General features: G+C 36.6%; 1 protein-coding gene across 2 annotated transcripts; it reads right to left on the bottom strand.

The window, feature by feature from the left end:
* Positions 1-814: 814 nt before the first annotated feature.
* On the bottom strand, positions 815-11,667 carry SNRPB2 (small nuclear ribonucleoprotein polypeptide B2). 2 transcript variants are annotated; one of them, XM_011370394.2, is made up of 7 exons: positions 11,480-11,667; positions 9,735-9,824; positions 9,167-9,339; positions 5,274-5,414; positions 4,372-4,422; positions 2,853-2,941; positions 815-2,312 (listed from the first exon to the last, which is right to left on the bottom strand). In XM_011370394.2, exons 1-7 carry the CDS (start codon positions 11,637-11,639, stop codon positions 2,153-2,155), a joined length of 864 nt encoding a protein of 287 aa, XP_011368696.2. In that variant the 5' UTR covers positions 11,640-11,667; the 3' UTR covers positions 815-2,152. The 2 variants fall into 2 exon arrangements, with proteins under 2 accessions (XP_011368696.2, XP_023393256.1); XM_023537488.1 differs by lacking the exon at positions 11,480-11,667 and adding an exon at positions 11,171-11,195.
* Between the last annotated feature and the right edge of the window lie 336 nt (positions 11,668-12,003).

Genomic DNA, 12,003 nt, shown 5'->3' with positions numbered 1-12,003 from the left:
ATTGGAAAATATTGGATTAATGTTATTTCCTAATTTTGCTGGTCATATTGTAATTATGTGAGAAATACACACTAAAGTATTAAAGGGTAATGAAGAATCAGGTCAACACTCTGAAATGGTTCAGAAACATTTTGGGAGCTCTATGTACTATTTCTGAAATTTTGCTATCAATTGTAAATATTACCAATAAAAAACTTCCAAAAGTAAATCAGATGTCATTCCTCTGCTCAAAATCTTCTAACAGAACATATACCCACATAGTCTTATATGTGAATGTTCCTAGCCACTTTATCTTTAACAGCCGCAAGCTGGAAAGAACCCAAATGCCCATCCACTGACAGAACAAACTGCTGGTGCATGCAATAGAGATGAACCTCAAAGCATTCTAGACAGGACACAACTGTAATGACAGAAAGCCAATCAGTGGTTGCCTAAGGCTGGGGATAGGGAGAAGACTGACTACAAAGGGGCACAAAGGCAGGTCTGAGGAGTGATGGAATGCTCTACATCTCGATTATGATTATTGTGTGACTATATCCAACTGCCAAAGCTCATTAATTTGAACACTAAAATGGGTGAATTTTACTGTACATAAGCAACTCAGTTTTACAAATCATCTAATAGTTCCTCATTTCAGATTATAAGCAAGTCCTTAAAAAGGCCAAAACAATCCGCTCCTCCTACCCTCCCTGATCCTTCCTCTCATCCCACTCCAGCCACACCATGACCTTTCTACTTCCTTTCATTTAGCCATGCAAAGGGGGCCAGTCTGTGAAATATTTTGTTGAGACAAGCTGAGAACAGCCACTGAGAGTATAAGCAGTTAGAAAATTTAATAGCAACTGACATTGCTGTACCATCCAAGGACATGGCCTTTTTTCTAGTAATTCACTGTTAAATTTTACAAAAGTACATGAACTTGACAACTAGGTTAAAAATGTTATTCATAAGAGTCAGACTCTGAATGTGGCAGTTTTAAGAATAAAATTTTGCTTTTTCCTCCACACGTATGCACAAGTGATATAATAATAATCTATGTTAAGTCTAAAAGTAGTCTGTCCATAAATATACAATAAAAATTCCAAGTGATAAGCACAAGTTTTGTACAAGGAAATGTTAAAACAGGAGTATGAAAATGATCAATATGTCACTTTAGTACATACTATCCATGCAAAAAAACTGTCCACTTTTAAAGATATCCATAGTTTTATTAGCAGGGGACTGAATCAATAGCCTTAGGTATAAATCAAATGGTAAAGAAAATGAGCTTTGAAAATATCTGAACACTGGTGTTTAAGAATTGCAAAAAGGTAGCAATATCAGGATTGGCAACCCTCTGTAATTCAGCTGACTTGTCTTAAATATTGTAGATTGTAAAACTTTTCCCTTGGAGGTCTTTCAGTAAAGAGGTTAGATAACCATGCAGGTATTCCTTAGGAATAATTCTGCCCCAAGAAGGTAAGAACATAAAATGTGAAGTTTGAAGACAGCATTCCCTGTTTTCCCAGTAAGTACAGTTACTCCTAAATGTTTACTCAATTAAACACTAAATGAAAAAAATATGAGAAATGTCTACTACCAGCAAAATACTATGCTCATTTATTTGAATATGAAGATTAAATTTAGATATCGCCCAGGTCTCAATTTTCTTCCTACACTTAGGACGATCATTTTTACCACTAGTATGAGACTTATTAAAAAAAAAAAAAAAAGAACTGCAGATGGCAGTTCATATGCATAAAAATAACTACAGAAAATCTAATCAAGAACTTGATCTAATTCTTTGTTTTTATTAAAACGTTTCCATGTTTCTCTACCATTAGCTGCTCCAAAATACTAGAAAAGCATTTTCTCGTATAGTTTTATACACCTTAAGATGTATAGTTTTATACACCTTAAGATGATTGGACATTGGGCCAATAAATGAAATATTATGTATAGAATACAAATAAAAGTTTACTGTACAAAATTAAGGCCTTCATATTTCATAGTTTGCTAAGGCTAACGGAAGACTAGGTAATTTTTTAAAACCTACATAAAAATTTCACTTTCACTTCCTCCCACTCCCAACTATTAAAATGGCCTGACAAAATGTTATCGAAACAAACACTTTAAATAACACCAAGTCCTTTAAAGACAACTATCCCAAAAGTTATTTCTTGGCATAGGTGATCTTCATGGCATGGGATGGTGTGATCTTAAATCCTTGTAAAGCATCCCTGGCAGCTCCAGCCTGTCCATCATTTTCAAATTCAACAAATGCAATGTCATGCCTCCCAGGTACCAAACGTACTTCCTTGAAACCAGGGAACCTGTAAAGAAGAAAAACTATTTCTATATATGTAAACAATTTACATATATGTAAACTATATCTTGTAAATATATAAATGACATCAAAAACATAAGTGTCTATTCTGTGTTTTAGTCTGTTATGTACTTTTCTGATTTTGGTCCAGGAAAAGTATATCCTACCAAGAATCCTGAATAGCATGAAAGAGCCTAAAATATAACGAATACCATTATAATTAAATTATAATTAATACCATGAAAGAACTGCAGGAATAACACAAGCTAATTATATTTTTGTCATTATATCAAAGCTCCGTTTCCTGTTTTACTCATCAATTATAATTAATAATTCAAACATTAGAAGTAATTTAGCTGCTTATTTGCTAAATCTGCAGATTGGCTTCAATTCATGATTAATCCCAGACCAAATCAATGAACCTGTAAGGAATTACTGCTGTGTGATACACAAATCAATTCAACCCATGGAAGTGCTATTTGTCCTATTAGGAGGTTCCTGGAACAGACTAGTTTATTTTTAAAAAAACAACAAAAAAAAAACTTACTGATTAAACAGCATAGATAACATCATCTCATTAGTCTCTTCTGGTAAATTATTAAGGAATAAAATATAGTTTGGAGGGTAATCAGGGACCTATTGAAAAGAAAAAAGGCAACGTTAGCTTATAAGTACAAAAAGTATTATAAACCATTTGTCTCATATTAAAATCTAAACTTGAGAGAGCTACATCCCACAGTTTACTAAGGCTTATAAAATCTTACTGCATCAAAACACTAAAGCTGAAAACCAATGACAGCAGAGAAATAATATAAATCTAATAGTAACTAAGCAAAGCAGACATTCAAGTCACTTAATAAAATTTGGAAGATCATACATCTTATCAGTTTTTAAGTATTTAACAGTACTTAAAATAATATTTAAGTTTCAAGCATTTAAACGGAGGATTTTGTCATCTAGATTACATAATTACAAGATCCTAATAAAGCTAGAGAAGGCAGCAATGTCACCCCACCCCCTTAGCTGTTTACCCAAGTAATAATACTGATATTCATTTCTATATGTTATTGTTTACTACATCCCAGCATTTAAGAAAATTTAGAGCCACTACTTGGTGACTTCTAATGTATTTTGCAAGTAAATGAGATATACATAGAATCTAGTTACACACAAATAAGTAGAAAAAAGTAGTTATTAGATATTAAACTAATTATTTGATACCCCACCCTGAGGTTATGGGGATCTATAGGGACATTATCCTGTACATAAGAAAAAGGCACTCTGTCTTCAGGCTAATTTCATGTTGGGGGAGGGGAGAGGGAGATAAGATGAAGTACAAAGAATAACTTAAGTGAACTTAAGGCTTATAGAAGTAAGTGCTGGCATTTGTGAACTGGACTATCATTGTTAAAAGAGTTTAAAGAAGGTAAGTAAATAATATAAGAAAATGTAAACAACTTAAAAGGAGCAAAACCTTGGTGATGCAAGGAATTCTCTGGTAAAGGGGGTCAAATATGTGACAGAAAGAAATCTAACTATGGGAGGTGAATACACAGTGTAAATATATATATATACCTGACTGTTAAAGTGTATAGCTGAAACTTATTGGATTTCGTTAACCAATGTCATCATAAAAAAATTTTTTAAAAAAAGAATCTTGTCAGACCCCTGTATCCAAGGAAGCAAGTAGGAAACCAGGAGTACAAGTCCGTTACCTGTACTCCTTATCCTAAGCTGTGTCTGTAAAGCCCTGGGCTAAGGAAGCACTGTGTACTGTAAGGAAAACAAAAACATTTGCTCCCAGCCCTCATAGTTTAAAATCTGTCATTCTAATTCCCTCATAGATTCATTATGGGAAGTAAGAAATAAAGTCAGGTTTGGTTTTCTCCCTTCTTCAGAAAATTAAAATGTTTTGAGTGAGTTTCTACATTAAAGTGTTATATAATTTAATGTTTTATCTTACAGATGGAATTATTTTCAGTTTTTGGAGACATGCAGGTTGTTGTATATTACTGCTATTGCTTTAGTTTTATTTTAAAATATCAACACATGGAAAAAAATACTACCTGAGGATTTGGTGTTACATTTCCTTGGGTATTAGCTGAATTTGGTGTTCCCTAAACAAAAGAAATAGAGAAATAATTAAAATTTCCAATCCCTTTAAAAAGGCAGCATGTGTTTGTATTTATAATTACTGTATAAAAATAACATTAAACAGATTTCTTATTCCATTTAATTAAAAAAATTTACATCTTAGGTGACTCAAACATTCATATATTTAGTTTGTCAAATATTTCCGAAAGGTCCAGCCCTAAATTTTAAACTGTATCATAAAATTTAACCTCTAAGCTTTAAAATTATGAAGAAGAAAAAAAATAAATAAATAAAGTAAAATAAAATAATGACGTAAGTAAATAGAAGAAAACCAAGGAGCGGTTTTTCTTACCTTTTTTTTTTTTAACAGTTAGAAAAAAACATTGAGCATTATACTTTGTGAAACTGATTTCTAATCACTTTTAATCAAAAAGTAACTACTTTTTGGATGATAATTTCACTTTTATCTGGTATTTTTAATTAAATTTTGAATTTCTTAATTGTCCAAACAGCTTGAGTGGAGTACTTATAATTAAAGATAATATCTATAGTACTATTTATAGGCAGCAAAACTTGAGAAATAAGCTAACAGATATTAACATATTCTGTGAATGATGAACAAAATGTCATACAAATGTAAGTAAAACTCGTTAAATATAAATGTGCATATGTAAATGCTTCCCTTTTAATCTGTTGCTTAAACATAAATATTGAAATTTTAGAACTCAATCAGGCCAGCTTCTTAAAAATCCACCTTTTAAACACATATACATACAAATGCACTCATGAGCCTCAAAGATCATGCCTCAGGTGAAAGACAGACATCCTATCAAACTTTTAACACCAAAAAAATACGAACTTTTGTCCATCTTACCTGACCAGGCTTTTTATTTGCAGTCATTGCTGTTTGTTCCACAGTTTTAGCTTTTTTCTTTTCCTTTTTCTTTTCTTTGTCAGCAAAAGTACCACGCATTTTAGATATTATATCAGAATCTGTTTTTGCATACTGGATTCGCTGTTTTAATTATTTGAAAACAAGTTACTTTTCGTTATGCCGAAGGCTGTTTACACCACTCATTAATATTACAAATTCCATTACTCAAATACACTACAAGGTATTTAAAACCCACCCCTAAGAAAACCTGTCAAATATACTGAGTGCCAAATGAAAATAAATTGTAGCCTATGATTCACAACCTAGACGAAGTTAGATTCAAATGTGTTTGTTAGAGAAAAACCATAGATTTTCATATGAGAAAAATAGGACTGTAAAATATCTATACCACTGCTTCTCTCCATTTATAAAACAGAGAAAACTGCTTTGGAAAGATGCCTATCCCTTAGCAGGGACTCTCAGTAGAAGGCACAAGCTATATCAATCAGCTGTGAAATGTGTTGTTTGAAATTTGTTACTTCCAAAGTTAAAGCACCAAAGATTATTAATGACTTTTAAATGAAATGACCAATAGTGGCATCAACTTAACCTTAAAATGCTTTAAAAGGAAACAAAAGGATGGCATCAAACTTGTGCAACCAAGCCACCTGCTCATTCTTTCTGGGCCACAGTTAGTAGGAACAGCATGCACAAGTGAGAATACAGGCAAGCGCTGAAAAACACTGGTCCAGGACAGCATTTCATAAACTAAAATGTGCGCTCCAATCACCTGGAAATCTTGTCAAGGGGGAGGTTCCAATGCAGTAGGTCAGGTTGAAGTCTGAGATTCTGCACTTCTAATAAGTACAAAGGTGGTGTTGATACTAGTGGTATGGGTGCCACACTCTGAGTAGCATAGTTCTGGCCGAAAGCATTATCACAGAGCTGAGATCAACACAATTAACTATCCCAAAATGTTTTCTATGAGGTACATTGTTATCTACAATGTGCAAACCACAATTTCCATTTCAAGGAAATGTTTCTTCCTTAGAACCAAAAGAGCTGAAACTCCATCTCTAATCACATCAAAACACAACAATCCTGTAAGTTACTACTTAAAATTGTCTTGTATAGCAAGAATTTGATCTCAATCTGATGGGAACAAGTGACATTTTAAAATGGTGTGGGTTTGAAAGCAGGGTACTTTTTCTTTCCTTTTATTTCAACTAGAGAGGAATATACTGGGGAAATGGGAGAGGAAGAGGCCTACCACTACACCTTTTCACCACAGTTCCACTACAGTACCCATGACGTTCCCTGGCTGGCCTGGGCTGCTGTGCTAGAGGAGCTTTTAGTGTAATTATCCCTGCAAGCAACTCTGCTAGTCTTAGGCATCATCATCTAACCAAAGATGTAGGCTGACAAAGATGTAGCTTAAGACTGACTTGGTCCCAAGGATTCCATCTCAAATCCCCTGGGCCTTCACCCTTCTTTCTGACCTGAACAAATCCTGAGTGACCTTGTGTTATGTCCTTTTAACAATAACCTCTAAAGATCTCTGACCTCAGCCATCGCTCTTAGCTGGCTAGTCTAGATTAGTACTTCTCAACCACAGGCGATTTTGCCCACCAGGGGACAGGTGGCACTGTTGACTGGAGACACTGCTGGTTGGCATGCTACAAGCATGTAGTGGGCAGAGGCCAGGGTGTTAAAATCTCTACAATGAACAAGACAGCCTCTTACAACCAAACAATTACTCAATTGAACATGTTAAAAGTGCCGGTGTTTAAAAATTCTAGTCTAAATACTGGTAAGAGATCAAAGTCTACCCAAAGCTTAGAGAAGGGGCAAGATTTACATTTAAGCCAAAGGTTTCATGATAGAAGTCCTTCAGAAGATGGTTCTATTTCACTGAGGTATTTTTGGCATTAAATAACTACATGTCCTTGAATCACAGAAAATAATTTTGTTCTGAGTTCTAAATTATAGCATATTTTTTTTCACTTCTGATTTGGTATGCTGAAGTTAAAAGAGAAGAACAACTATCAGCACCTAAGTAAGTACAAACCAGATGGCTCATCTCCCTCTTCCAGGATACCAGAGATTTGACAGATATCTGCTACCTTCCTGAAGGCAGAGAAATAGACCTTCTAAAATAACCTTTAATATAAAATCAGTATAATGGACTTTCTCCATCCATCTAAAATAATTAGCTGGCAAGGTGAAGCCAGAGACAGGACAGCCATAGCAAATAATTTTCGCTTTCCCGTATCTGAGTAATAGGCACACTTGTCATCTTAACTCAGCAAAACAGCCCTAAGACCCTCCTGAAGGAAGAAACTGCTCCTTCATAATACCAAGAAAGACAAGCTGGTTTCAAGAAATGCCAGTTTACTGAAAATCAGGGTACGACGGCACAATCCCATGGTTTTCTGGGATGGACCTTTCTACACAGATGGTGCCCAATCACGTGGGAAGGGATGGAAAAAGAGTTGGAGACACGATGAGAAGAAAACTTTCTCCACTGAAAGAAAGTTCTCAGTCCTGAATTAAACAGTGTAGTACAGATCTGCAAACTACAGACTACAGCCAACACTACCTGTTTTTGTAAATTAGGTCTTTGGGAGACAAAGCTACACCCACACATGTGCATGCCATCTATGGCTGATCTTCCCACTAAAAAAGAATTAAATAGTTGCAAGATATCAGCTGTCCCACAAAGCCTAAAATATTTACTATCTGGCCCTTTACAGATAGTGTGCTGAGTCCTAGTTTAGAAAAAAAAAAAAATCGCAATATTAAATATTAGGAAATTAGCTTTCAAGTCCTGATGCTGCCAGTGGTTACATTAAGGTAATCTGAAAAACAATTCCTTTCTGTGCCTGATTCTTAATTTTTAAAGGGATTAGACCAGTGGTCTGTACTACAGACTATGGGCCAAATCCAGCCCATGGTCTGTTTTTGTATGGGCTATGAGGGAAGAACTTTCTTAAACACAAAATATTCAACAGAAACTATGTATGGCCCATGAAGCCTAAAATATTTATTATTTGGTCCTTTATAGGTTTTGCTGACCTCTGAATTAGACCAAAGAACATCTAATCTGCTTACATTTTACAGGTTTATTGGCTCTTTCCCCAATACCCCGTGCTATTATATTCCAGTTCCAGAAGAAAAGCACTTTGGAATCCAAACCCAAGGTACTGTATACTCATTCACACATGTAAAACCCCTTGTTCTACACTCTGTCTCCACCCTGATGTAATCCTGTACCATCTCTGACTTAGACCTATAGCCTCCTAATTACTTTAGTTCCCTACTTCCTTCTGGCCCTTCCATAAGAAAATTTTTGTCCAACGGCAAAATGTGAATCTTATTATGTCATTCCTGACATAAGCTTTCCATGTATAGTTATTTTATTTCCATTCATTGTTATCCATTAATATAACCTCTGAATTTGAATCTATTAACCTTCTTTACATCACTGCTTTATCTAGACAGCATAGCTTCTGACATGTATCATTTCACTAAGGAATTTTCTAAAACTTCAGACTGAACTTCCTCTTTGACCCGTGGTTTTTGTTGTGTGTTGTTTTACAAGTTTAGGACATTATTAATTTATTCTTTTGAGATGAGACTATTGACTATACCACCGTCAATTTAAAAAAAATAGTCTACATCTCAATGAATTTTTTTGTCCATTTGAACTGTCACAAATGAAGAAGTGAATTATAAACCTTACTACTGTTTCTATAAAAATAAATAAAATAAACTCAAACTCCCTCTAACACATAATTAAAAGCAGAAAGCAATGGCCATAGTTTGAAGTGTATATTTACAAATCTATTATACCATTAATAGAGATTAAAGCCAAAATAATAAGATCAACTTACCATTGGTTTACCATAAAATGGAAATCCTTGCAACTGTCTCAAAGCATTCGTGGATGAGCCCAGTTCTTTAAATATAACAAAGGCTTGTCCTCTCATCTTCATGGTCTTTAAAGCTACAATATCTACCACATGGCCAAACTGAGAAAATAGCGCATAGAGGGATCTCTTCAATTCTGTGCAAAATCGAATAGGAAACAAGTTATTTATGAATGAAACGAAGACAAAATCGTTCATAAAACAACCCTGCATTGAGAACCCCCCACCATTCACTTTTTTATTTATACAAAGTTGCACATTTTAATAACGTCATACTATTCCTATTGCTTATCTAATTTAAAGTTATTTGAAACCATTTTATCTATGACTAAAAACATATTCAACACATTTTCAGCCATACCTATTTTTTATTTTTTAAAAACCCTAAAATCCTTACCCCAAAAGGGATAAACCATTATTTCAGACACTGAGAAAGATGACTAGATGAGAACTTTTGAAGCAGTACAACTTTTAAGTCAGTAGTCATTAAACAAATTTTGGTTGTTAACAAAGATTTTTAAAAAGCACTTACCTTCTTTTTTAATTTTGTCATTCATATTGTTGATATAAATTGTATGATTTGGTCTGATATCCATGTTTTGGGCTAAACTGTTCAAATAGCCTAAAGAGATAGAAAATACTGTTGTGAACAGAGAAGATTAACTCATATTTAGTGTGGCATCAGGGCACAACACAAGGGTTATTAATTTCTCTTTCAATCCCAAGTGTCAGAAAATATCACTTTGGCAGCAGTCTTTAAAACCTCTCCAAAACTTTGCTAGCCCTCCTTTTTAAACAAAAAGAACAGTTCTCATGCTCAAAACCTGGTGGAGCACTAGTACCCAGCCAGATTTTAATAACAGTATTTTACTCAATACATTTATTTTTATACTTGTTCATTTACACATATTCATTTATGCCAAGTGAAATTATTTTTCTATCTGCCTAAAGGAGTCTTTTCTTTTTTTTTAAGCAGTTAAAAATTTGAGATTTAAAGAAAAACAAAAAAGAAACTTAGCAAATGTACACCCAGTAAAAATCATTAAGTTAGAACATGAATAAAGTTGACTTACAAAGCATTTTCATGTCTATTACTTTTTAAACACACCACCACTAACTGTCCTGACTCCAAAGTTCCCTCTGACCAGCCTGAAAGAATGGAGCTCAGAGAAAGCAGTACTGCAAAATGGTTAAGCGCTCAGATTCTACTACCAGCCAGACCTAAAATCAAATCCTGTCTATACTTCTTACTAGCTGCTTGACTGAGGGCAAGTTTCTTAATCTCTCAGGTTCCCACATGTACCCAATAGAACTCAGAAGACTAAGTGGGATGAAGTTTCAGCAGTTCTTGCATGGGCAGTGAGTACTTAAAAGTGCTGTTATTAAAGGTTAAGGGACTTGCCTAAGGTCACATAGGTAATAAGCAGCAGGCCTGGGAATTCAGCCTGTGTCTTCTGGTCTCTTGCACTTTTCTTTCGCTCTCACCTATTTCATTTTTTACAATGTTTTCAGTTGCAAATTCTGACCTTGCTTTATTTCCTTGGATGCCCCCACATATTCCTTAACTTCACAAATAATTACACTCGTACGTAAACAGCACAGGACTATTGACAATGGAAGAGCCTATAGACAGGGACTGTACTTGTGCGGATAAAAGATGAAAAGTAATGCTTCTCAGAGACCGGCGACTCTCCCTAAACTGAAACCTGGAGGACTGGAGTAGCCAAGACGACTAGAGGGAAGTGATAGAGAGGTCTAACTGAAGGCAGAGAGATCAGAGGGGAGACTCCAGCAATAACTTGTGCGAGGTTTGATAGTGGCCTGGGCCAGTACGGGGGTAGCGGGAGAAGCCTCCCAATCCAAAAGAGGGCCTCTAATCTAGAAGGAACTTGAAAGCGCACAAGGAGCTGTAAATTAACATAAGCGAAGGGACATTAATTATCCTTCACTCCGTACGCGAGAGCCTACCTACTCTCCAGACACAGGCACATTCGCCCAAGGCTCCAGCCCCCAAGTCCAAGTACGCAGCCACGTGACCCCGTCCCAACCCAGCCCACTGCAGACAAGGCTCTTAAATTCGGGGGCCTTGCTGGATTAGCGCGGCAGTCTCCAACCCTCCCTGGCCCACTAGCAGAGCCTTCTGCGAACCCTGGGCGGGATGCGTCCCGTTCCCATCCCGCTTCGTCCACTCCCGACTGCTACAGGGCAGCACTGGGTACTGCGGCAACCGGCAGCTGGGATAACCGAGACAGCGAGGGAGAATTCGCTCAAACTCACCTGAGGCCGGCGGCGTGAACCGTAAGAACCGAAAGGCGGAAACGCAGCCAGAAAGCGGAAGTAACGCTACAACGAGCCTCAATCGAGCGCCGAGAAGTCGAAAAGCCGAGCCGGAATAGATCGATACCCTGCGGCTGCAACTGGGAACCTCTCTACGCATGCGTACACCTGGCAGCCAGAGAGAAGGGGCGGGAAGAGGAAATGGGAGACGGCGAGGGAGTGGGGGCTTGTGAGAACACTGTGGGGGGAGGGAGGGGGCGGGGAAACGAATCTTGGGGCGGTGGAGTGAGGGGATGGGGACGGCAGTGATTCATTTCCCCACCACGACTTTGCGTGGCTTTACCCCACACAAGATGTTTTTCAGCTTTCCAAATACTATATAGTTTTACAGGTGCACCTACCCCCTCACCCCACTCCCCGCCCCCATGCCCGCTCTCAGGGCAGCGGTCTCTGGTTTGGCCCTTCCCTGGGTTCTGGCTGCCCAGTTCAACATCGCATTCAGGGCAGCCAGTACCCCACAAGTC

The sequence above is a fragment of the Pteropus vampyrus genome, unplaced genomic scaffold (genome assembly GCF_000151845.1).
Source record: "Pteropus vampyrus isolate Shadow unplaced genomic scaffold, Pvam_2.0 Scaffold7, whole genome shotgun sequence".
Taxonomy (NCBI): Eukaryota; Metazoa; Chordata; class Mammalia; order Chiroptera; family Pteropodidae; genus Pteropus; species Pteropus vampyrus.
This window is presented reverse-complemented; position numbering and strand designations above follow the sequence as displayed.